At 45.3% G+C, this 27,632-nt stretch overlaps 1 protein-coding gene across 1 annotated transcript in view; it reads right to left on the bottom strand.

Moving 5' to 3' along the window:
• Nucleotides 1-6,782: 6,782 nt before the first annotated feature.
• The window catches only part of LOC112111158 (paired box protein Pax-5), a 219,176-nt gene continuing 198,326 nt past the window's right edge, over nucleotides 6,783-27,632 (bottom strand). The window contains exons 9-10 of the mRNA XM_024206462.1: nucleotides 23,028-23,114; nucleotides 6,783-6,859 (exon numbers count right to left, since the gene is read on the bottom strand). Of these exons, the coding sequence (XP_024062230.1) occupies nucleotides 6,783-6,859; nucleotides 23,028-23,114 (164 nt within the window). The remainder of the gene's footprint in view (nucleotides 6,860-23,027; nucleotides 23,115-27,632) is intronic.

Below are 27,632 nucleotides of genomic sequence, written 5' to 3'. Positions count from 1 at the left end.
CTGACCCTAAGCAAATTCAGTGTCCACTATACAGCTCTCTATTTTAATGTCCCATTTATGGTCATATTCTTACAGAATTTTTCTAAGCATCTCCTTGACACTGGTTGATTTGGGTCTTGTCTCACGTTCTCTGTTGATCTGGATGTGGACCAGCATTGTCTCTGTCCTCTCATAATGCTATCACTGCTCACTCATTCTCCACAACTCCGCCCTCCTCCTCTACCTTTCAAGACCCAAAAGGTTTGCTAATCGGAGGGGAGCCTGTGTAGATGGAAGCTAGCAGGGTGACCCCAGAGCGGGAGTGTGGAGGATCAATGGGAAGCCAAGTTAGAGGATGGTGGGAGGAAAAGAGGGAAGGACGAATGAAACATCAAAAGAATTGGGTGAGCTTCAGATAAGCATCCACACTTCATAGGGCTTATCAAACCAGAGCCAAACCTCCAAACCTTTTGAGATTCACCCATCGCTATCATATAGATGTATAGTACATCACACATACATACTGTGCCTCCATGATCAAGTCCCAAGATAGCCCTTTCGCTGATCTCAGGTCACTATTCTTAGTAGCATAAGCGCATTAGAAAGCAACCAGGAATGACCGAAGTGCTCGGTGGGCCAAGCCTTGCACACCTTATAAAAACTGCATGGGGAAAGGAATGTGGGTTCTTATCAACACTTCATTACTAGAGGGTGTGGCACCGGAGCAAGCTAATATCCTGACAGACACATTTCCAGATCCTCAGCTGGGATGAATCAACCAAAGTCAGTGGAACTAGGCGGATTTATACCAGCTGAGCAGTTTGCTAATCCCCACATGTAGTTTAAAAAACTGCTTTGTAACATGGATGCGATTCCTGGGATGCATTTAGCTGCCTTGTTCAGTTCCCAATTGCAAAAAAAATAAATAAATAAAAATGCATGTTCAGGAGGCACCTCAGATCTCCACTGGAATTCCAGAGTAGCTCCAGGAGTCAGGGCATCAGTCGGATGGTAAGAGTCGTTACAATAGGTTTTGTTACACAGAGACTGGGTTCCAATGAGCGTGAAAGGGGTGTGTGTGTGTGGCACACGCAGCATGGTATACGCATGTGCATCTATCACACACACTCGGGTCGACTGTTTGTTAATTCATTTCTGACTGATGCAAAGACAGCCAAGTGATTTGTCTAGTGTGAGCGACTGCCCGGCAAACCCATCGAGGCGAGCAGTGGTTCATACAAGCAGGGGCTAATACAACATAGTGCTAAGTGAAGCTTAGAAAATGAATGGGGGGGAACATGGCACCAACAAAGTGGACATTAGGCGCATGGATAAAGAATTGCAGGAGGTAACTTTTGATGATGCCCACACAACCATCAACTGTCAGGCTCTAATTCTCAAAGAAACCTAAAGGAATTGATTTCCCGTTAAAATGAATGGGAACGGGCTGTTCAGATCTTCCAGGTGGTTTTGCAAATCCCTCCCTTAATACCAGCCAATAGTGATGATGAATTTATTTTCTAGGAGGAGGGTGTGCACAGGTTATGGGCTGGATCATGCTTATTTGACGTATGTGAGAAATAGTCCCATGGGATTTAAATGGACTACTTAATTGACTAAGCCAAGCAGGGTTTAGCCATGTGTATCTCAGTGTGTTGTATAGGTTGAGGCACATCCACAGGATGAAATTTACCAACCGTGCTAGTGGCATAACTTTCTTTTGTCATTAGCATAACTAAAAACCTTTCCTTACTGAGCATGCTCATGCTCATCCAGCCACCTAATGTCTACTCTTCTCACAAAATCAAAACTAGTCTAAACGTTCCAAGACACGTCACTCCTATGAAATAAATAAACCACGTGTCTGCCAGGTAGTGGGTGAAACTCACCCCAAAGCAGAGAGCCAGCCTGAGGTCTAGGCGCCACTGACACCCTCAAAATATAGCTCAAACAGGACTTGTAGTCCTCAGGCTGACCCTCTGTACAGGGGGGAATTGAATCCATGGTGCATATTTTTCTTTTCCTTCATCACTCTATTTATGACAATCTGTTCCACCTTGTACTTAGCAGTGACATTCTGAGTTAGTTTCCCAGACCTGAAGAAGCACTCTGGGAGGCTCAAAAGCTTGGCTGTCTCACCAGCAAAAGTTGGTCCAATAAAAGATATTGCCTTCTTGTCTTTCCAATATCCTAGAACCAACACAGCTGCACCAGCACTATTTAACTTCGAAGAGGAGCAGCCAGTCACATGTAACCTGGCTAGTGTAAAGAGAGAAAGAAAACTTGTAAGCCTTCTGTCTGGTCATGACATTTCTCTAGACATACACCTGCATAATTCAACTCAGCCTTCATTATGGAGCTATCACTCCCATGATACTTTGCACTCCCATGATACTTTGCAACTGTATATTTGCAGATACACCATTTTCCTTTCACCTGGGGAACTGAAAGAGCCTAATGTTCCAGAAGGCTCATAGTGCATGCAGGTTAGTGCACATGCCAATCAAAGACACTTGGAGGGGATTCTAAGTCACCTTTATCCAAGAGAGAGAAAATTCCCTTTACAGCCCTACTGCCGAATGATAACCCAACATTTAGTGAGGATTCAGAGGATGATTTTGGAAAAAATATCTCAAAAGGAGAGAGCACTGCTTGCTCAAATAAAGGAGCTGCACATCACACTGTTATGTAGCTTTTTAAACTGAATAATGTTTATCAACTATTAATTGTCAAAAGAGGAAAAATAATGGCTACTTTCATAGAATCATAGAAGATTAGGATTGGAAGAGACCTCAGGAGGTCATCTAGTCCAACCCCCTGCTCAAAGCAGGACCAACCCCAACTAAATCATCCCAGCCAGGGCTTTGTCAAGCCGGGCCTTAAAAACCTCTAAGGATGGAGATTCCACCACCTCCCTAGGTAACCCATTCCAGTGCTTCACCACCCTCCTAGTGAAATAGTTTTTCCTACTATCCAACCTAGACCTCCCCAACTGCAACTGGAGACCATGGCTCCTTGTTCTGTCATCTGCCACCACTGAGAACAGCCGAGCTCCATCCTCTTTGGAACCCCCCTTCAGGTAGTTGAAGGCTGCTATCAAATCCCCCCTCACTCTTCTCTTCTGCAGACTAAATAAGCCCCATTCCTTCAGCCTCTCCTCATAAGTCATGTGCCTCAGCCCCCTAATCATTTTTGTTGCCCTCCGCTAGACTCTCTCCCATTTGTCCACATCCTTTCTGTAGTGGGGGGCCCAAAACTGAACGCAATACTCCAGATGTGGCCTCACCAGTGTCAAATGCAGGGGAATAATCACTTCCCTCGATCTGCTGGCAACGCTCCTACTAATGCAGCCCAATATGCCGTTAGCTTTCTTGGCAACAAGGGCACACTGCTGACTCATATCCAGCTTCTCCTCCACTGTAATCCCCAGGTCATTTTATGCAGAACTACCACTTAACCAGTCGGTCCCCAGCCTGTAGCAGTGCATGGATTCTTCCTTCCTAAGTGCAAGACTCTGCACATATCCTTGTTGAACCTCATTAGATTTCTTTTGGCCCAATCCTCCAATTTGTCTAGGTCACTCAGGACCTATCCCTACTCTCCAGCTTATCTACCTCTCTCCGCAGCTTAGTGTCATCTGCGAACTTGCTGAGGGTGCAATCCATCCCATCATCCAGATCATTAAGATGTTGAACAAAACTGGCCCCTGGACTGACCCCTGGGGCACTCTGCTTGATACCGGCTGCCAACTAGACATTGAGCCGTTGATCACTACCCATTGAGCCCGACGATCTAGCCAGCTTTCTATCCACCTTATAGTCCATTCATCCAATCCATACTTCTTTAACTTGCTGGCAAGAATACTGTGGGAGACCATATCAAAAGCTTTACTAAAGTCAAGATATATCACATCCACCACTTTCACCATATCCACAGAGCCAGTTATCTCATCATAGAAGGCAATCAGGTTGGTCAGGCATGACATGTCCTTGGTGAATCCATGTTGACTGTTCCTGATCACCTTCCTCTCCTCCAGGTGCTTCAAAATGGATTCCTTGAGGACCTGCTCCATGATTTTTTCAGGCACTGAGGTGAAGCTGACTGGCCTGTAGTTCCCCGGATTCTCCTTCTTCCCTTTTTTTAAAAAAACGGGCACCATATTTGCCCTTTCCCAATCGTCCGGGACCTCCCCTAATCACCATGAGTTTTCAACGATAATTGCCAGTGGCTCTGCAATCACATCAGCCAACTCCCTCAGCATCCTCGGATGCATTAGATCTGGCCCCATGGGCTTGTGCATGTCCAGCTTTTCTAAATAGTCCTTAACCTGTTCTTTCACCAGTGAGGGCTGCTCATCTCCTCCTCATACTGTGCTGCCCAGTGCAGCAGTCTGGGAGCTGACCTTGTCTGTGAAGACTGAGGCAAAAAAAGCATTGAGTACTTCAGCTTTTTCCACATCATCTGTCACTCCTCCATTCAGTAAGGGTCCCACACTTTCCCTGACCTTCTTCTTGTTGCTAAAATACCTGTAGAAACCCTTCTTGTTACCCTTCATATCTCTGGCTAGCCGGAACTCCAATTGTGCTTTGGCCTTTCTGATTACACCCCTGCACGCTCGAACAATATTTTTATACGCCTCCCTAGTCATCTGTCCAAGTTTCCACTTCTTGTAAGCTTCCTTTTTGGGTTTAAGCTCACCGACGATTTCTCTGTTAAGCCAAGCTGATTGCCTGACATATTTGCTATTCTTTCCGCACATCGGGATGGTTTGTTCCTGCGTCCTCAATAAGCCTTCTTTAAAATATAGCCAGCGCTCCTGGACTCCTTTCCCCCTCATATTAGCCTCTGAACATTGCATCTGTGGGTATGTGGGTGTTTACTAACCTAAACTCCTGGGCAGGAACCCGGCTCCAGTTAGGGACTATCTGCCTTGGAAACTAGAGATGTCTCCGTTCCGAGTCTGATCAGAAGACATACTAAATATAGTACAAAGGTTTTGGAAGGAACATGCAGCCAAAACTCACTGAATTGCTACCATTTGATTTGCTGACATCCATTCAGAACAAGCAGCACAAAGATAAAATTGTAATTAAAAAGTTATTACTCTGGAAATAATATTTGTACTTCAATTGTCCACTTATAGGAGACCTATTTTGGGCCAGACCCTTATTCATGGACCCAAATGGGATTACTACAGCGTGTAAGTGCTCACAAGTGTAAGGATGGTAGAATTTGTCCCTTTCACACTAATTATGGCAACACTGCGCAAGGCTATGGAGCAGATCCTGAGCCCATGTGAGTCAGTGGGAGTTTTCCATTGTCTTCCGTGGAAACACTTCTAATTTTCCCTTTGTGCAGATGAGAAGTTTGCTGATCATATAGGATTAAAAAAAGCTGTTCCTTCGGGAAATAATGAGTGTTGATATGGTTCTGTGGAATTGGTGGTGATTGATGTACTAGCTTAACCAATCATTTGTAAGCTGCCCTCTTCTGTTCATTAGCTCCGGGAAGTAGAGAACATTGAACAAAATGTCACTTGGTTCTATTAATGCTCTCTCTTTGAGAGGGAGGGGGAATGTACAGAATTAATGGGCCAAATTTATCCCCAGTGTAACCTTATGGATTCCAATGGAATGGATTTACTGTAGCCCACCGTGTACAAGGAATGACTTTGAGAAATGTCTTCATTTAAACATATAGGTATCCCAAAATGTGTGTCCCTCCCATCTGTTTGATTTGTAAAGCAGCGTTTGTATGTTTCAGTGTGCATGGCGGCCCCGAATGTAATATTGTTTGAGATATCAATTTGAAAAATCATCACCTTGGGATTTTTCTCATTTCTTTACAAAATAGAAATAATTGGGTGTTCACGTGTAATCTATATAGATGTACATAAGGGGTTGGTTATTAATTAGGAATTCCTTCTCTGATGCGGTTTAACTTGAAAGCAGAGAATTTGTTTCAGTGCTAGTTATGATTACAAATAAACATAAATTAATATTTAGCAGTAAAATGTCACAAACTGCCCATGTCTTTCCGTTGCTCATGTGTTCCATGCCAGCTCGTAGCATGTTCACACACGACTGTCAGATGTGACGCTGTATATAGAAATAACATCAGCCCCAAATATAGCCACAATGAATGTTAACCTGGTTCAAAGTCGGTTAAAGCTTACTGAATTCTTTGAATCAGTGCACCGGTTTGAAAACACACGTTTCAGATGCGTTTTCGGTTCATAATTTGTACCATGTTGCTGTTTACGCGAAGCCACTCTCAAAAGTAACACAAGGAAGCAAGTTATTTACATTGGTGCTGTGTAAATTGAGCAGACCAATCCTTATTTACCCAAAAAAAAAAAAAAAAGCCAGACAGCTCATGTTGAATCACACAGCCTGCGTCAATGCACCTTAAGGGAGACACTCCAAGTTGGCCTGCTCAAAATCAGAACAGCTTCCGGTCCCCAGGCGCAGCTGAGAGAACCAGAGGCAGCGAGATCGGTAGGCTGTGTGTAGGATGCAGCTACTGTACCTTTCAAATCAGATGGAACGGCAGCAGAACTGGTTTCTCCCGTTTCTTTGTTTTGTGTGAGAGCCCAGTTAATATCGCCAGAATTTCATGGATTTAAAAAATAATAATAATTAGTTCACCCAGTTTAAAGAGTAAAATTTCAGCCAGCGGGTTCCTACTGGATACTTTCGTCTTCCTTCCTTGCAGTCTGATTTGCATGGTTATTTCTAGGTGAAGCGGATGCCGTCAGCCTGGATGATATGTTTCGTAAGTGCTGGAGTTCCAGACTCCTTGGGTCAGTGGCGGTCATAGGCAGCAGCAGATGCTGGGGGTGCCGCTCCTCGGGCTGCAGCACTGTAATAATAAGGAGAGCCTGGAAGAGAGAAGATGGCTGTGAGGATCACACAGGTCAAAACGGGGCAGCCTGCCCAACACACCGTGGGCACCAGAGAGGTGTCTTGGCTGGAGTTAGACCCATGCTAATAAGGGCCTGCAAAGTGGTACAACAAAAATGCTACAAGACACATCACTTTAAAACATCAAATGCCAGAATGCCGCAGACAGCACCTCCCATTTCAGTTCTCCTTTCGGTATCTTCAGCTCTGCAAAGAGATCGGCAAGCCCAGACCATTATGGTTGTGTGGAGTCCCACTGAAGTGACTTGGACTCCCAAGGGTAAATGGATCTATGCTATCAGATCCCCTTGTGGGATCAAGGCATTTGTCTGGATTAGACCTGGTTGGGGAGAATTCAATAAACTTGGAGAAGGGCAGCGGGGGATTGGCTCTGTGAAGTATCTGTGAATCTTTCCTGGCATTTGTGAATCTATTTGGTATTCGAAAACATTTTAAAACTATCACAAATAACTAAGTGTCTGGGGTTGATATTATGTGTCGGAGCTTTGAAATTGGTCACTCGAGTCATAGGTGGATCCAGTACGCAAGGTCTTGATCCAATATTCTAGTTTTCGATTGAATACATGCCTTCAGCATTTAATACATATATCCAGCTGCATCAAGCAAGCCAGTTTCACAGCTTTGCAAACTCAGGCATGCCGATGGGCTTGAGTGTGTCTGAATCGAATCAAACCCTGGAATGTGCACAATATTAGTGACTGTTTTCTGGCCTCTTAGAATTGAGCATCGCTAGATTGGATTGTCTTTCAGAATCTAGATTTTTTGTTTGACTATAGGTGTGGGTTACTTTTTAAGTATACGTGTCTAGAGAGGATTGACTATTAGGTAACACAACAGCATACAAAAAGGATGACCAACCCTGCTAGAGTATGAGAAATAGACTTAAAAGGGCTAATTTTCCAAGTGTCATGTGTATATGGAGATATACCTGTCTCATAGAACTGAAGGGACCTTGAAAGGTCATTGAGTCCAGTCCCCTGCCTTCACAGCAGGACCAAGTACTGTGCCTGACAGATTTTGCCCCAGATCCCTAAATGGCCCCCTCAAGGCTTAAACTCACAACCCCAGATTTAGCAGGCCAATGCTCAAACCACTGAGTTATCCCTGCCCCAACTGATCTATCTCTCCCTAAAGTGGCGTCACCTTGGCCTCAAAATCTGCATTTTGCATGCCCAACGTTTGTGGCATGCAGTTTTTAGCTGAGATTGTGGGTTTACCCACACTGTGGCGAGGGCAAAGACACTTAAACTCATTCCTAGGTCTTCAAGGAATTTGGCAGGTTAATAAAGCCAACAGCATGTCCAGTCACACTGACCTGGGCTTGCTCCTGAAGACCTGAGCAAGTCTAAGCCATCAGCAGTGGCCCCAGTCAGTGGGTGCACCGTGTGCATTACCAGACCCGAGTCTTGAACGACGGTCCTCATAGTCCATTAGCAGCGAGTCTACTAGGTCAACCAAAACAGTGATTTCTTCTAGCCAACCATGTGGACTAATGCTAGGTTTGTTACAAAGGTGCTGAGCCCCAGTGACTTCAGCTGGAGCCGCAAGTGCTCAGCACATCAGAGAATCAGGCCTTGCATGTACAGATATAGTAAAAAGGGACAGAAAGAACATACCTGCTTCCCCCACCCATGCACCCCCACACACACACACACGTGCCTGCATACTGTGCTGTATGTTTTGGGTGCCCCCGGCTGTACACATCAGAAATTCTGTAGTTAGCTTTGCATCAACACTGAATTCACAGAGTTTCGCTGAGAGCGTGTGGAGACCTGGGGAAAGTCGTGACATTTCATGCGCACGAACGTACAAAGAGATAAGGGGTCTGTCTCTGAGGGCTAGACGGGGTGTATAGGGAGCCTGGAGAGCTCTTCCCTTCGTTCCCTCCGTAACACTGCAGAGAGGAGGCAACAGCCAAAATCCCTGAACCAATGCCAGCCGTTGAGGCTGAACCGCTCCATTTCGGGAGCGGTCTCGACTCTCAGGATGTGTCTATGCCGGAGCCGCAGGCAGAGTTCCCAGCTCTGGCTGACATACACACACAAACCAGAAGTGTGGCTGTGACAGCACAGGCCGAGGCATGGAGTACAAGCCCGCAGGTACGTCCCGCTGCCCACGCTGCTGCGGCTACCCGGCTATTTCTAGCGTGACCAATACTGTCCTGTTTCCTAGTGCTCTCCCTGTCGGACTGTATCCGCCCGCCGACTCTGGTCTTATGCTTAGATTGTCAGCGCGTCCGGGCAGCGGCCACCGCTCCGTTCTGTGCTATGCAACATCTAGCACAAAGGGCTCCTAAGCGCTACTGCAGTGCAACTGAAATGTAATGTCAACTCCGGCAATGGGTTCGAGCACGCCCCACAGCACGTGCTGAGCCAGTGTAAGTGGAGGGAGGCCAAACAAAGCAGCCAGCCGGTGCATTCACAGCATGCTTCCTTCTGCCCCAGACCCTAGGGGGGACCCCTGGGTTCCATGCTTCTGCAGAGGTTGGGGCTGTTCCCTTCACATGCATGAGGATTTGCTCTAGGAAATATCTTTCATCCTGCCCCCCTGCACCGCGCCGTTTACTGGCAGAACTGCCGCTCATTTCACCTGGATCTATGTGGTGCCTGGTGCCATAGTGTCAGACCACAAACGTTAACATAGGTAGCTTCACCCTCTCCTGCAGCTCAGGGTTGCCCATTCTTCTGCTGAGTCCTGCACTCTGGTGTAACAGTGAAAAGAGCTTTTTATGGTCAATAAACTGCTTTAGCTGAAAGAGGGTCTCCTTCATAGACTATCAGGGTTGGAAGGGACCTCAGGAGGGCATCTAGTCCAACCCCCTGCTTAAAGGAGGACCAATCCCCAGACAGATTTTTGCCCCAAATCCCTAAGTGGCCCCCTCAAGGATTGAACTCATAAGCCTGGGTTTAGGAGGTCCATGCTCAAACCACTGAGCTACCCTCCCAAGCTATTGCTCCCTCTTGCCCAGTGGCTTTGCTTTCTCGGCTTGGTGGCTCACCACCTCTGGGACAGGCAGAGACTGCCTGCATTCCACCAGACTCGGGGAAAGGGGATTCAAAAAAATGTCTACACTGGACTGTGTTCTAGATGGCCAAGTACTGACACCGGAGCACTAGAACTGCATCCCTGAGTGCTAAAAGAATACGCAAAGTCATCTGATTTCAGCTCAAGCTGTAATTCTTACAGATACGGGTTTTCTTTCCACTCGCCCAGACGGGTCTCTCTGCTGAGCTGAGCTAGGGTTCTCTCTTCCAAAGCTCTATTTCCTTTTTGATTTTCGACTCATATTCATTAGCAATGCTCCCTTTTTACTCGAATGAGAAAGATCAGTTTGGGTCTTAAAGGGACAATGATTTAGTTGGGGACTGGTCCTGCTTTGAGCAGGGGGTTGGCCTAGATGACCTCCTGCGGTCCCTTCCAACCCTGAGATTCTATGATTCTGTGATTCTAATGCCAACTTGAGTTTGTTTGGTCTGTGAAGTAACTCATCTTGGAATAGTCAGTTTCTGGGTCAAGCACCCTTTCTGTAATTCTATTTAAAAAATAATTGATAAAAAGAATTCTGCAGGTTTTCCTGCTCCCCTCTTGATGTTTAGGGGGATCCTTTGGGCTGGGCTTAGAGAAATGCCACCACCCATGCTCAAGCCCACCCCCATTCCTTCCCTAGTCTCTTTTCTCTCTGTGTATGCTCCCGCCTGCAGCCCTGCTGCTACGGTTACCGGAAAACGCCTTCACACAGCAACCAGGGCAGGGCATGCAGTGAGACTGGCTGCACACAAGGTGAGCAAACGGAGCCTAAACTAGAATCAGAACGTGTCAGGACACGGTGATCTGTTAACCTGAGGGTGTGCGCTGCCTGTGGTCACCAAGTACCATGATCTCCAATTTACCGCCAATACTTCCATACTTTCGAGCCAACGCAGGATGTCCAACATTACCGTAACTCTCCTACTATACTCCCCAGGCTCAAGCAGTTTAGCCACATTCTCAAAGGAGAGCTGGCCTCTCAACAGAGCAAGAGGCTCCTCGAGACATTGCTCTCCTAACACACCAACACCCATGTCACTGCCTTGTTTTTTCCTGCCTCCTGCATGCCAGGAACTCAACTCAGACTTCCTCACCAGTGGCAACCACACATGTCCAAGCTGCCTTGGCGCCGGCAGGTCAGCAAAAACAGTGTTACACTAACATGCCTCAGTGAAATGCCAGCACAAGACACAACCCTGGCCTCAATTACTCTGCACCACTGAGTCTGAGCTTGCAATCCCAACAGGGGGAGGGAACTGCTTTACAATGCTCTGATCCCCCGCAGGTCATCAAATATTTGGGCTGAACATCAATAATGAACAACTGCACCAGGTGCCGTGTCGCTTGCTTACAAGTAATTCCTGTCAGGGCAGCTCCAGCTGCTATGTCAGCGGAGAGCTCGATTCGGGGACACTGGGTTGAGGACCGTTGCATTACAGAGAAGCTCATTAGACAGCCCACCTTTACCACCACTTGTGACTGGCAAACCTGCTGCAGAGGAGGTGGGATAGGTGGTATGGGTTCGAACAGGACTAGCTGGAGCGCAGGACAACAGTCCGACGCTGCAGAGGCTGATGCACATGCTTAACGTAATCCAACAAGTCATCCCAATGAAGTCAGGTAGACTGTTTTCTTGTTTAAAGTTCAGCCACTGTGATCATATTTTCACCTCAGAAGAGTAGAAGAGTGGACTCTCCCAAGAGGGGAGGAAAACACCACATTTTCAGCTAGCTTAAACGGACTGTTAGTATAGCTTTAAGTCTCAAACAACGTAAAAGATCAGGTGACAAGAAATGGAAGCCATCTTTGTTCCAGAAATGGTCTGGAGTTAGGAGAAAGCAAATACGTATTGTGGGCTAGCTCCAGAATAGCCTTTTTAATAACCCAACAGTGAGAAACATATCAGAAGATAATGGTTTAGGGAGGAGGAGGGAGAGGAGAATCAGACATACAGTAGCACTTCTGAATCCTGAGTTTAGTCACCGAGTCTCTCATGGCTAATTATGTTTTACATCGTTCCATGTTCCAAGGTAGAACTGATGTGTTCCACGTTGTAGCTCAAGATGTTTCCGATTAATTTCATTTGAGCGCTCTCTCTGTGAGCACCAGCACAGATGAATAAACAACACTGCCAGTGCGGGTTTTCAAAAATGGCCTCTCTTTCTCTCGGTTCTACATTTCTAATTCAGTGTGTTTACCCAGCGCCGGCCATAAAGAATAAATGCGATGATCATTAAAAAGATCCGGACAGGTCCCCAAATCTTCTTCCAAATATCTTTTCTGGTGATCACAAAAGAAATGAAGCTGGCATTTTTTAATCACATACACTGTCCATTGTTGGGCTGCAGAACTCTGAAAAGGTATCTGGCCCGCATTCACGAGTTACAGTAATGAGTTAATTTTTCCCAATCTGCTACAGGTTTTATATATGCACATATTCAAAGGCATTATTGTATCATCCCCACTGGCCAGGCTCATAATTATAGGATCACTAAGGCTTCTGATAAACCATCGAGTCAACAAAAGGCCCCTTTAATTCAATGCCTGGGAAACATCCAAGTGACTTCTCATCACAATCAAGCTCACAGGTCACTCTCCCTAGAAACCCATGACTCTCGTAGGAAAGCAAAAGTATATATGGTTGAAAAATATTAATTGGGGGGAGATTTCATAAGCCCCATTTCAAGCTTTCTTTTGCTTTCACTGGGCTCTCTGAAGTGTTTGCATTTTTCTTTGTTTAAAGGAAAGTACCAGTGCGAAGCTTTCTCAGTTCACGTGCTCTACATTCAGCTGCTCTATATGTGATACGGCCTTATATTGCATTGAGTGAATGATTGTCTGATGCTTAAAAAAAGGAAAAAGGATTAACCACGAAGGGAGAGAGACACAAAGGGAACTGCTGACTGTGCATTCAGTGGAGAGCGAATCCCGAAGAGGATGTCTGGACATTTGTGTGGGGACTTTGAGGCAGAGGAGACAAAGTCTCCTGTTCATCCCAAACCAATGTGTGCTGGGGGGGTCCCAAAGTTAGCACTCACCTCCTTTCCATGTGTCCACTGGACTCAATGGAGAGAGGATTGCTGATTACAAGGGGAGTGTAACAGGGGCAAGATCAGGCCTTCTCTGATCGGCCAATCCAAACAACATGGCGGTTGGATGCAAGGCTGGGGAGCCATCAGACTCATTTCCCCAGCTAGGGCTGCTACTTGTGTCCAGACAACAGAGAATTTCCAGCGCAAAAAATGTACACGTATGTGCATTGCAAAGATGTTATTCTACGGGGAGATTTATTCCCACTGGCCCCACTTCATCTGACCCCAGGACCCAAACAGACCGGTAATCTAATGTCTTCAATTGTCCCTCCCCTGAAGTGTCTTGGCATGGAGAGGAGAACTCTACCCCAGCCCATCATCCATAAACCTGCCATGTTACAGTAGTGGCAGTGGCAATATCAGCCAGCAGGGGGCACTAAGACAATGCAAGGTTAAATGAGGATTACTAAACCCGTTCCTTTGGGTCACTGACAAAGCTCAGCACAAAGCAATGATGCCGTGACATCAGGACAGTGATTAAGCTAAGGAACCCTAAAGACCACCACAGGGTGGGCCTCATTCTGATCCCACAGGGTAAAGCAGGTGTAACTCCACCAAAGTCACTGGAGTTTTGCCATTTAAAACCATCATGAGAGGCGAATCGGGCCCAATCTTTTTATTCCCAGCATCAGAAAAGCAAGTAAAGTGAGGGGTGTGTAGCCCTCACCCAACCTTAACTCTAACCCTAAAACGTCACTAGGGGGAGTCAAATTTGTGTTAAAATTAATTTTCCAGACTCTTTTACAATTAAAATATGCCATGTCTGCCCCACACAGCATGCCATCAGGATGTGTACGGAGGAGGCAATGCAACTGCTGACCAACAAGCCTTCAGCATCCAATGGGACCCTGGCAACAGGGTTAAGGATGGAGACAAGAGAAGAAATCACCATGGCACTGTCAGACATCGTGGAGAAGTCACAACGTTCAAGGCATAAGCGAGATATGAATATTTCAAACACTGAGACTACAGGCATTAACTATACAACACCGGTGATAGTGCAGGTTAGGAGTCTTTGGATAGAACATTTAATAGGAGGCAATCAGCACATATTTCAAAATGGAAAGACCTTCTAGCATGTCTCGCCAGCCACAAAGCTCCACGAGAGGGTTGGAAGTAAATAATGAACTTTGTTCAGGGTATTTTATGGGAGTATTTCTAATAAAACACGGGTATTCCTGTGATCTCCTTAGGTGACCTACACAAAGAAATGGGGAAACCCAGAAGAGGGACGGGATGGAAAGCAAGCAGAAGACAAACTACTCTACCTTCAGGATGACAGTGTGGTATATGATAGAAGCAGCACCAAGCTAACAAATGGAAAGTAATGTACAGGAGTTAGAACTATGAAAAATAATATCCTGTTGTCGTTAAAGAGGGGAAGGAGGTGCTGCCCTCCTTTGACAATTTCTAAACTTTGTGGTGGAGCAATGTAAAAAGCAATATAGTGTTAACCTATTGCCCACAGAAGATTTCCCAAGGTGGGCTTCCATTATCAGCCCCACATTTCAGATAGGAAACAGAGACGCAGAGTGGTAAGCAATTTCATAGATTTTAAAGACAAAGGGGACCATTATGATCATCTCGTCTAACATTCTGCACAGCACAAGCCAGAGAAAGAACTGGGAAGAGAACTCACGGAGCCAAGTTCTTCATTCGCAGAAGCGTCACTGATTTCAAACGGAGTTATATCTATTAATGTCACTGGGGAATTTAGCCCTAAGAGTTGATAACACTTGACAATAAGTAACCTAAAGGGGACTTTGGTGAGAAACCGTCTCTGGGAACAGCTATCACACCATACGAAGATGTTTCATAGAGACGCAAGGAGGCTCTCAGTATGGAGGGTTGGTATAACAGGGTTAAACTTTGAGAGTTATATCTAGCTTCCAGAGATTTTTGTCTAGATGAGGGTCAACACAGATTACAGAGAAAGACACCCCAGCTAGGAGGAAGAATTAGGGATCAATTTTTGGTGATTGAACTCTTTCTTCTTGAGAACATGTTTGACTGGAGAGCCACTCAGGGCTTCAGCCAGTCCATCTGCAGGGCTCAGGAAGGAATGTATTTCCCTCGTACACTGTTTTCATTCCCCCAACCCCTTCCTCTGAAGCATAAGAGATCTGCCTTGGCTACAGAGGAGATACTGGTTGGGGTGGACCGTGCAGTGAGGTGGTACAGAAAATCTTCTGTCTTAGATTTCGGTCTTGCTCAGATATGCCCAGGGTCACACTGATCTCTGGATTTGGGGTCAGGAAGGAATTTTCCCTCAGGTCAGACCGGCAGAGACCATGGGGGAGTTTGCCTTCCTCTGTAGCACAGACTGGGGTCATCTGGGCATATCTCATCTAATCCATGCCTTGCCACCACAGGGGCCTCGGGCATTGGTTGCACCCTTGGTCTCTCCTGATCTCTGCCCTATGGCACACAACAGTTTAGTCTCCCAAGGACCAAAATGCTTTGGTTTAACTTAAGTCTTTGGGCTCAATAGAGGGGGGATCTGGGTTAAAATTAATGGCCTGTGTTATGCAGGGGGTCAAACTAGATGAACTCTAAAAGCATATGATGGTTTTGACTCCTTGCTGCCTCCCAAGTATTTCTGTCTGAAGGAAAGGCGTGTTCCTGGTGGGGAAACATTTACTGTTTGCACTGGAAGAGGATAAAAACCCGTTTAAAAAGATAAAAAGTTTAAGAACAGATATTTTATAGCATTTCAGAGTTCATAAAGGAGAGCAACAAGTATGGACTGGATTGATGCCAGTGTAGTTCAAAAGGAAGTGATTTATGAGGATGGGGGGAGGAGGGAATTTATGTATAGAAGAAATGTTTAAAAGGAATTTCATTGAGACACATGAAAAACGAATTCCCTTTGTTTCATGCACTCAAACTCATGAGTGTTAACTAGTGTTGTACATTCACAGGAAGAGGAGGAACACACCCTTCATCTGATATGATCCTTTAAATTCTCAAACAACGTTACAAATGCTACCCCATGGAGACCAGCTGAATACCAGTAGCAGCACCTCTAACATTCAGAGGTCTGCAGCTAGGTAGTGCATGAGTGTTCCTTTTCAGGAGGAACTCAATGGGCATTCTCCCTTGAACCAAACTCCTTTTGACTTGCATGGGGGGTTGGATCAAGTGAAGGTGGCAGAATTTTGTTCAGTGTTACTGGATAAAATGCATCTTGCAGAGCAGGGAATCCCCTGTAGTGGAGGTGGAAGGCTGCAATGAAAGGCAAATCTCCAGGGAAGAAACTTGCTCTAAGAGAGAATGAGAGCATTGTGGCTTAGATACCGGGGCCCAGAAGATCTGCATTTAATTCTTGTTTCTGTCACAGACTCCCTCTGTGATGGTGGACAAGTCATGTAATTTCTCTGTGCCTTGGTTCCCCATCTTGAAGATGGAGATAACACACCTGGGGAACTACCTCAGAGGGGTGTTGAAAGTCCTGGTTTGATCATTGTGATGGATGTGATTTTTCAACAGTTCCAATTAGAGCTAGTCCAAAAACAAACAAACAAACAAACAAAAATGGTGGGAAATGGCTTTTCAGTCCAATTGAAAATTTTAATGAAAAATTATTATTTTGGTCAGAAGATTCATATCAAAAACATGGAAGTGAAAAAGTTCCATTCATTTTTCTGGTTGTTAAAGATCTGGTGCTTTGGGTTTTTTCCCCTACTTCCACTGATTTTTATACCTTCTTCCCTGTTCCAAAAAGGGAAATAAAGTGAGAGAGAGTGGGGGGAACAAACAACAAAACACTTGGAAAACTGGAACATTTTTTTTCAATTAGAAACTAAACAGAAAAAATTGTTCTGTTCCACACCTTTTATAGGAAAAAAAATCAGGCACATATACAATGAAGCACAAAATCTTCATTTTGTTTGATTTTCCCCCTCCAAGAATGGGATTCTATTTTCTATTTTCCGACCAGTCTGTGCCCTAATGCACAGAGGTGTTCAGATACCAGGTTTTGCTTTGGAGCCATCTGCAATGTGAGATCAATTTTAAAAAACAGGAGACTGTTCAAGAAAGTCCTTTTTTAGTCACTAGAATCTAGTGCACTGGTTGCCCCATCCTACAATTCCATGAGTTGTGTTGTCCTGGCGTCTAAGTTGATGCCTAGTCAGGATTTCCCAACCATCTAGACGCATCCTTCAGCCGGGATTCCAGATCCAGCACCACCAAAGGGCAAGGCATAGGGAAAGCTCTACTTTTAAACAATTAATTAGCGATTCAGAGCGATGAAACCAAACGGAGCGACCAAGCAGGTCTCAATGTTAAGGCAAAAACACAAAGAAAATTTAGGGAAAAAAATAGATCATTGCCGGACAAAAAATAGAGGATGAATCCAGGCCCCATTGAAGTCAATGGCAAAATTCACTTTGACTTCAAGGGAGCCAGGATTCCAACCTGAATCTCGCAGGACTGAAAGAACAAAAAGCCATTTTCCTCCGGCTTCTGCTGCCCCCATTACATTTCTTACTCAGTGCAGCTATTAAAGCCCAATATTTCTCTGAAGCTGCTCAACAGCACCACATTTCTCGTAAGTTTGATTTTCTCCAATTCACATTTCTGTGGTGAAATCAAAAAGGCCTGTATTTAAAGTGAAAAATGAAACCATCACATCACAAAACATTCACTCTCTCCCCCTGTCATTACCCTCTCATCTAGAATAAACTTGTCCATTCTTCTGTCATTTTTTCTTTCTAATTCATATAATCATCAATTTATTTCTTGACACAGTCATTTCTGGCACATACTTGTTCTCTAATCCTTTTATAGAAACCCCCCGAAGAACTGATTCTAATCCTAATTGACTGGTTCCAAACCCTTTCACCTCATATGAAGCCACGCCAATATTGTCGATCTTGTGACCCTGTCTCCTGTAACAACAGCTAGATAGCTCAGGTATATTCAAAAGGGAACCCTGTCATACTCACTTACATTTCACAATGCACACAAATCACATCAGTTCAGAAGTGGGAACAGTGCATCAAACAAAATCTGCCGTGATCAACATCCAGTCAAAAGTAATGAGTGAAAATGGTAAAGAAGTTATTACAACAAACCAGCATGAAATTGAATCATTTTTCTTCATTAGACTGTGTTGCTATTATCCACTTTTAGCATGTTTGTGGTAAGTAGACTTTAAACAGGCAGGCTCGCTAGACCTCAATAACGGTAACTGACTAAGAGTGTGTGTGTGTGTGTGTGTGTGTGTGTGTGTGTGTGTGTGGTGTTGTGTGTGTGTTCATACAAATCACAGCAGCCTTTATGATTTTAACACTGCAGTGGAAAACAAAGAAGGACGCACCTAGCCTTATGACTGCTCTCTACGTAATTACACACTGCTAACTGGTCACTGCAGCCGGACAACTTTAAGAGTGAAAACTAAGGTTTAAGCTGTGCTCAGAAGACACACTCATATTGAAACTGAGGAGGTTATTTCTCTCCCACTAAGTTGGCAGCAGAACTCCTACTGACTTCGGTGGGTGCAGGATTGGGTCCTTATTTTTAAGAATCTAAAGCCTGCAAACCAGGAGGGGTCTGACACACGAGGCTGGTTACATCACTTGAATGCAGAGGAAGGCACTCAGGCACCAGGCCGATCAGAGAAGTATAAGAAACTGAACAGTGTCGCACAGAATGGCCTGAAGGCTCCAGGCAGTGGTAATGACTTGTGCTGGCATTAGATGGCTCTGCCTGTTCGGCACCTGTCTAGTCAGGGCCAGCGCTTCCATTTAGGCGACCTAGGCGGTCGCCTAGGGCACCAGGATTTGGGGGGGTGGCAATTCGGTGGCGGGGGGGGGGTCCTTCCGTGCTCCGGGTCTTCGGCGGCAATTCTGCGGCGGGTCCTTCACTCGCTCTGGGACAGCAGTGTAGGCAGCAGTGTGCTATGGAAGGATTAGCCCCACAGAACAAAGAGACGTGTGTGTATACAGGTGCAGAATTGGTATTGCCGTATGATCAGCTACTTCAACTTACTGGGTCCCATTTAATGGTGAAACACCATCCTAAGGGAGGGAAACTAGCTAACAAGCTTCACAGCTAATGCGTGTTTGGAAGGAAAAGCCCGGGAGCCAACAATTCCATCCTTTAGGTCACCTGTGGTTTTAGCTCACTTGACTCCCATTATCTTTCGTGCTGCTCCCAATCTATCATTTTTCACGCTGAAATTTCCTTTCTCACTGCCACTGCTCCCCTTTTCCAAGTTTCTGTTCCCCACAAGGATGCCCTAGGGACTGGCAAAATCTCAGCTTGCTGCAACTCCTGTTGATACGATTCTTTCCTAACCAGCAAAAAGAATTCACTGAACGTGTATTCTTTTAAGTGTTCAAGGTGTTACACTGTCATCTCAATAAGGGAGTAGGACTTTGGAAAACCAGGCTTGCCACTGCATGCTGTGATTAACTTTGTCAGGGCCATGGCTTTGATACTGCAGGAACGCTGGTCTCAAGAGAGTGAAAACATCCTTTATAGAGTTAAAAGACCCCCCCAAAATCTCGGCTGCAGGAATGTAGAGTCACACCAGTTAGGCCTTTCCGAGTTTGGACGGTAACTCGGAGCCAACATTCTCTCCCTAACACACATTGCTATGAAAGTAATAAGTCCTGTGAAACCATGACTTGGGGCCCAGCCCCATCTTCCTTACTCTCATTGAGCTACTGGTTACGTCAGTGGGAGCCTTGCCCAAGTAGAGGACAGAGGATCGAGCGCCAAAGGATAAATCTTGAGCTTAGATTTCTTTTTCTGATACTCTACATGGCTCTTGTTGCCTCCTAGCTGATCATTTTTTCACAGAGGTTGCAGAAAGTATCTCCTCAATGTTTCACTCTATATGCATCCGAAGAAGTGGGTTGTAGCCCACGAAAGCTTATGCTCTAATAAATTTGTTAGTCTCTAAGGTGCCACAAGTACTCCTGTTCTTTTTGCGGATACAGACTAACACGGCTGCTACTCTGAAACCTGTCATGGAATCTGTGACTTCCCCAACCTCTGTGATTTCCGCAGCGGCCGGTGCAGCTGACTTCAGGGCCGCCCGGGCAGCTGGCCCCAGCTGCTTGGTCGCCCCACGGCCAGCCGCACTGGACGCTGCTGGAGCGACCCAAGGCCAGCTGCTCCGGCCACTGCTCGGGAGGCCCTGGGCAGGTGGCTCCGGGGTCCACTGGAACAGCGGCTGGTGTGACTGGCTCTGGGGAGTGCCCGAGCAGCGGTCCTGTGGGTGTCCTGGGGAACCGCCTGAGGGGCAGTGGTCCCAGGGTGGCTGGAGCAGTGGCCACAGGGGAGCCCAGAGGCCGTCCAGAGAGCAGTCCCCGGGAGCAGCGGCCAGGGGGCAGTCAACCACCAATTCTGGAGCAGGTCCCCCCAGCAGGGGTTCCCCAGAGCAGTAGGTTCCCAGAAGTAGAGATTTAGTCAGGGGTATTTTTGGTAAAACTCATGAACAGGTCACGGGCCGTGAATTTTTATTTATTGACCATGACCTGTCCATATACACTGTTCAGAAAAAATTCAAAATGGCTCAGAAGCGCTTTTTTGAAGCGACTGCAACATTGAGGATTAAAACGAAGGGAAATCTTTTGCTTCAATTCAATCAAATTGCAAAGTTTTCAAGACACTGGGACAGGTCCTCAGCTGGTGCAAATCAGTGTAGCTCCATTGGCTTCAAAGCACTACACCAATTTATACTGGCCAAGAGTCCAGCTCACAATGTTTGATATATTTATATTCATATATGACCAGGCAATCTGAAATTTCCAGAGAAGCATGCTATTATTGTTACTTGTAAATATCAAAGTAGCAGTGCGTTTTCAAGAGGTATTTAAACTTCAGTATGTCATCAGTACATGAGGCTTTTTGGGGAAGTAATTCCTTTCCAATATGAGTAAGGGGTTCAGAATCTAGCCTTAGCTACTTTGCAGATGGCATCCTTTTCAAATAACATGTTTTTGTTGCTGCTGTTAGCTTTCTGCGTGTACAGAACACCCCTTCCATAGTCGGGGAACTCCTACAGGGGTGAAGAGCTGCTGTTGAATTTTGCTACAATTGTACAATTTAAAACCAGGTCATTTTCTTTGAAAAGAGTTGCGGAAAAACACCCTCCCTTCCTTATGAGTCTCGGTTAAAGTGGATTCAAGCATTCAAATCAAAGTTTTATCTTAACTCCTGGGCTAGATCCTACATGGATTTACATCCATGTAGGTTGGTTGGCTTCAGTAGAGCTATGCCAAATTGCATCAGCAGAGCATCTGGCCTCTGATTTATGAGGGAAGCACTAACAGACCCTTAACTATAATACTGCCAGTGGCGGTATTCTACCTGTACCATGGCATGGGGCGCTGTCGCTGTCTGTTACTCCCAAAGGATTTCTTTAAAGACAAGAATCATGACGAACAAAGGTTGGGTAGCTCAGTTACTTAGAGGTTCAACTACTTAAAACAAAGAAACAATGAAAAAAAGTCAAAAATTCAAAATTATTCCTCTGCTGGAGGTCACCTACATCAGCCTGTCATCCATAAATCTGGAAAACTCTATTCCTACAGGTTTCAGTGGTTAGTCTGTATCAGCAAAAAAACCGAGGCATCCTTGTGGCACCTTAGAGACTAACAAATTTATTTGGGCATAAGCTTTCATGGGCTAGAACCCACAAAAGCTTATGTCCAAATAAATTTGTTAGTCTCTAAGGTGCCACAAGGACTCCTCGGTTTTTTTCTATTTTTACAGTTGATAGAGGACAATTAATTGGTATTTTGCCTGCCTCCTCCATGCAAACTGTGCAGGAAAATTCTCACTAATGTGTGCTCTGTGTATATAAAAAGTCAAAGGGGCCAATTTTTGAGACAGTGGTGTAAAATGGATCATGTTCACTCTGTAGATTAGGGCCCCCATTCTGCATGAGGATCTGCTAGCACAGACCCTGGGCTCAGGAGATTCCCCTCAAGCTGAAAAGATTTTGCACAGGTGTAGGGGTTCCTGCTAGCAGAAGCCCACCCAGAAATGGAGCCCCAATCTGTGGCAAAAGCCAAATTAAAAAGCAGACATGAAATGGGGGGTTGATAAGAATAGGCATTGGTAGCGAGCGAGACGAGCAGGTTGAACTAACCTTGCAGGCAATTCTCTGGTCTTGGATTCTGGCATAGACTATTTATTCTAATTTGGAAACAAACATTTTGTTCTACCAAAACACCAGGATATTGTTGTTTTTTAACACCATAGTGACCGCACCATGTTCTGCAGGCAAGGGACTCTGTAGCCCTCCAAATAACAAATCTGAATCTTGTATGTGTCAGTGAATGGGGGCAAGGTATGAGGCAATGTGGTGCGTGCGTGCAAGGGTATGTCTACACTACAGGATTAATCCGAATTTAGATAATTCGAATTTGGGAAACAGGTTGTATAAATTCGATTGTGCGCGGCCACACTAAGCACCTTAATTCGGTTTTTAACCACATTAATTCGGTGGTGTGCGGCCACACTACCCCATTAATTTAAACACAGTAATTCGGTGGTGTGCGGCCACACTAACCCTAATTCGAATTAACAAAATCGATTTAGGCGCTACTCCGCTCGTCTAGGTGGAGTACAGAAATCGATTTTAAGTGCCCTTTAATTCGAATTAACTGGCTCTGTAGTGTGGACGGGTGAAGGGTTAATTCGGATTAACGCAGCTAAATCCGAATTAAAGTCGTAGTGTAGACCAGGCCCAAGAGAAAGAGAGATGGAGCGAGAACAGCCAGCAGAGAGACAGGACCCCAGACCGGCGCAGGGGTCTGTCCTAGTATATCTTGAAGCAGGATTGTTGTCATTGTGGGCAGTCAGAGGGAATCCAACAAGGACACATAAGGTTGTGCAAGGAGATGCTTCTCACTTACCATGACTGGACGTGCACAAAGGCCAGATCTGGCCCAACATCCAGTGAGGAGATCTGCAGCCACCTACAGGACAAGCCCCAGCTGCAGTGAGCAGGCTGTTCCCGTAGAAACTCAGTAGGAAAACTCACCTAGCAATCCAGGGTTGGGAAATCTCCAGGAGTCATTGTATGTTGAATATTGTGGGTGGCTGTATGGACTTCCAGAAAACTCGCTCCCTAAGTAAGGGAAAGAGAAAACAAAACAAATGGTAATTTGGCACTAAAACAGACACTGATGAGGCGAGGGGGAAGAAGCAGCTAAATGCAGTCTGCAGTCTAGGTGATATCCAGTGCAATTCTTATTGTAGGCTTTACGGTCCACCTGGTTCCTTAGGGAATGGAAATTGGGACACTTGTTAGAAAACAAACTCTAAGTCAATGGATGGAGTTTTCCTTTTGATTTTCCTCACGTTCCTCACGCTGGGCCTGATCCAAACCAGTGGGAATCTTTCCAGCTCCTTCTATGTTTCACCAGGATAGGGAACACTAAGGCTAGATACCCTCAGGAGAAATTCCAGGGGGCTTGGGGTCATGCTGAGCCTCATCCCTGGAATTAAGTTGCCCCCGTACTACATCTGGGCCCCAGTTTGGCCAAGCTGAGGGGAAGAGGTACAGCGTAACTCCTCAACCAGGCTTTCCAAAAGCTGGAGGGGATGGAGCAGTTAAAGTTCTAGACATGGACACCAGCATCTCAGTTTGTTCAAGAAAACTGCTGCCTCTGACTCAGGACATCACCTTTGGCAAGCCTCAGGACCTCTCTCCCTCTCTATAACCAGGATAACGATGCTTACGTCTGTGTAGGGCTTTGAGCTCCTGCCATGCAAAGCATCATGTGAGCTCACAGCATTACCACATTGTTCAGGATCGTCTCACGGCTACCTTCTGCTCTCCCCAGCTGTGTGTTCTGTACACGTCTCATCTCTTGTTTGATACCGAGATTGTAAGCTCTTTGGGGCAGGCACCGTCACTTTGTTATGAGCGTGTACAGCACCCAGCACTAGGCAATACCACAATACAAATAATAATTACTATTATTCTACAATCTGTCAGGAATGATTTTTTTCTGACATCTCTCTCTCTCTCTCTCTCTCTCACACACACACACACGTTCATCAAAACATTAAGGCCATCAGCCACCTGACAAAAGCCAGGAAGAAGGTCACAAGTGATCCTTGCCAGTCCTAATATGTTCATCTGAACTGTCTTGTGCTCACATGAGCCAAAACGTTATTGCTGTATCTATTGGGAGGGAGGTCCCATAACTAGAGTACGGGTATGTCTACACTACCCGCCGGATTGGCGGGCAGCGATCGATCCAGCGGGGATCGATTTATCGTGTCTAGTCTAGACACAATACATCGACCCCCGAGCACTCTCCCGTCGACTTCTGTACTCCAGCTCGGCGAGAGGCGCAGGCAGAGTCGACGGGGGAGCAGCAGCAGTCGACTCACCACGGTGAAGACACCACGGTAAGTCGATCTAAGTACGTTGACTTCAGCCATGTTATTCACGTAGCTGAAGTTGCGTAACTTAGATCGATCCCCCCCAGTGTAGACCAGGCCTACGAAATAAAGCCAGAGAATGCTATGCATACTTTCCCTCTTTAAATTAGGGTAACACAACTTGTAGATTTGGGATTTCAGAAATTATTTCCACCCAAAATGGGGACAAAAAGTCAAAAACTCAAAAAAAATCATGAATCACAAAACCAGAAAAAAACCTGTATTCAGGTCAATTGAAAGATTTCATTGCAATCATTTTGAAGCATTTCATTTTGATTTTGACCTTTTTTATTCTAATTCTTTTTTTTTTTTTACTATAAATCAACTTAAATTTCAAAACAACAACAACAAAATCCATTTAGAACCAAAACCAGACCTTTTTTATTTCCAAAGTGTCAAAATGAGATGTTTTGACAATTTGAAACTTTTTTCCAACTCAGGAAATTCATCAAAACTGCCCCTTTCTCGTAAACAGTGTATGTTTCAACAAAATACCATTGTCAAAAAATTCCCAACTCGTTCTAGTTAAAATGCCATGTCATTACAGACAGCTCAGAGGCGACCTCTGCTCAATGGGAACCTGCAGTCAGAAAAGCAAACAAGATGCATAAGGAACTGGATGGAGAATAATACAAAAACTATTATACAGTGGCTCAGCCTCATCTGGATAGCGTGTTCTGTGCTGGTCACTCCATCTTCAGAAGACTATTTCAGAACTGGAGGGGGCTCAGACAAGGGCAATGAGAATGATCAAGGGCCTGGAAAATCACTTAAATGAAGAGAGATTGAAAAGACGGGGATTGTTATCTTAGAAAGGAGACAAAGAAGGGGGAACATGATAGAAGTCCCTAAAAATCGATGACTGATCTAGAGAAGGGAGATAGGCCATTTCTGTTCTCCCTGCCCCCGTAACACAAGAACTAGAGGACTTTCAATGAAAATAAAAGGAGGCAAACACAAATAGAATGTGGAATTAGACTGTGGAACTCATTGTCGCGGGATATGGTTGAGACCAAAAACTTAGCAGTCTTCAAAAAGGGATTGGAGATTTATATAGATACCAGGAGTATCCAAAGCTAAATGCTAACATAAATTACGTACATTTTGAAGGAGGATTTAAAGTGATCTCTCTTAACTAGGGACTTGGAGAAGACCTACTATAGGGGCAGATTGTTCCACACCTGCCTAATGCAAGGCTGATTGCACCTTCCTCTGAAGCATCTGGTCCTAGCCACTGTCAGAGACAGGATATGGGACTAGATGGACCTCAGGTCTGAGCCAGTTTGGCAATTCCTAGGTCCCTAAGGTTGCTTCTTTAACATTAAAAGCTCAGAGGTTTTTTGTGGTTCCAACAGCTGCTCCAAACCGACGGCTTAAGGTGCTTTCACAGGAATAGAAGTGAAAAATAAAGATTCAAACAATTGAATGTCAGATTATTAAACATTACTCCATAAAGGGCCTAGTACATCTTTACTAGACTTCTGTAAAAGGCTCAGGTGGTTTATTAATTATTATTACTGCTTCTGTACAACTCTATTAATCACTGTGAGTGACTAGAAATGGATTTGCTCCCAAATTTCTATTCCTGTTGAAGTGCATAGCATATACGTTTCCTCTCTGTTCCCTGTCCTGCTGAATGATGAAGGACATGATATACAATACCTGAAGGTTAACTCTGCCTTAATGTTTCTTCTTGGTTGCTGTTTTTAAAATGAGCTATTGCGAAAAAAGCCAGGAGGCAAAGGATCAATGAGGAACATTGGGAAAATGGTCCTGAGAGTGAAAAGTGGGGAAGGGTTTGGGAAGGAGGAAGGAGATAAAGTAGATGAGGAAAGAAGTGAGAAATGAAAGAAGAGTGTTATAAATAAGATGCATTACACTGAATACTCTGCCATAACAAAACATAATGGAGCTTTCCAGTGTACATATTGGTTATGCATTTCATGTATGTGAATGAATGATTTATGGGATGGGGAAGAGTGCAGCATCTGTGCTGTCACTAGTGGCGTAGGTGTCATTGGTTAGAAAGCCCACTGGCTGTGAGGACTTTATGTCGCCCTCTAGTGGTGTCTATTAGCTTACTACTAACAACTACCATTTGCAGTCATTCTCTGGGCTAGAGTGGCCAAATAGCAAGTGTGAAAAATCAGGACAGGGTGTGTGTAATAGTTGCCTATATAAGACAAAGCTCCTAATATTGGGACAGACCTGATAATATCAGGACATCTGGTCACCCTAGTCTGGGTTCTATCAGCTAAGGGGCACGTGGGTAGTTTGAGTGGTTCCGGTGGTCTGTGTTTGTGGGCACAGATTTGACACAATACATATCAGAACGTATCAGTGGGGACAACTGTCCTCCAGGTATTTACACATACATTCCAGTGATAGGTCAGTGCTTCAGAGCAGCTACAAGGGCCCGACGGAACCAGGACTGTATGTCAAACATGCCTGGTGCCGGTAGGATGAATCGGCAGCTGAAGGGCGGAGGGGCGGCATGCGGTAATGGTCTGACCATCGCCTGATACTGTGGTGTCATGAGCATTTTCCAAGGTGAATTAACATTGTCAAAACCCACTGTACGTAGGAAGGGTAGAACCAGGCTGAAAAACAGAGGAGCCATCTGGAATTTGCAACCCATGCTTGACTAGAACTAAATTCAAATAGCTATTCAGCTTCAGGGAAGGGTCACTTAACAAGCTCCTTTACAACCGAGCTGCGGGCTCCCTCTCTTTGCAATTGAGACTGCCTGCTCAACCCAAACGCCGACTATTTTCCTTTGGGTTTCCAGCTTCCTCCGGACTCCCTCTCTAGCCGAGACTAGCACTGGCTCCCTCAAAGCATGTGGGACAACAAAATGTTGAGTAACTGTAGGGTGAATGCAGAGCCCTCGTCCTCCCTCAAGTGCTTAGGGACAGGTCAGCTCCATGGCATGCGTTACCTCTCAATTGTTTGATCACACGGATACATTGCACATGGCGAGGGATTTCTATACCAACCTCACAGCCTGCATGACGCATGCTATTTACAAAGTTCTTCCCACTGAGAAGACATACGTGCCGAGATTTGTGCATGGGAGCGTGGTTGCCCTCTTTACTGGTTGAGGAGAGCGACTAGAATAAAAAAACTCAGTTAAAACATTACTTTAAAATAACCAAAAATGGCAGGATGGGCATGGCACAAGAACAGGCCAATG

This window comes from Terrapene carolina, unplaced genomic scaffold, assembly GCF_002925995.2.
Source record: "Terrapene carolina triunguis isolate 2854851 unplaced genomic scaffold, T_m_triunguis-2.0 Scaffold35022, whole genome shotgun sequence".
NCBI lineage: Eukaryota > Metazoa > Chordata > Testudines > Emydidae > Terrapene > Terrapene triunguis.
This window is presented reverse-complemented; position numbering and strand designations above follow the sequence as displayed.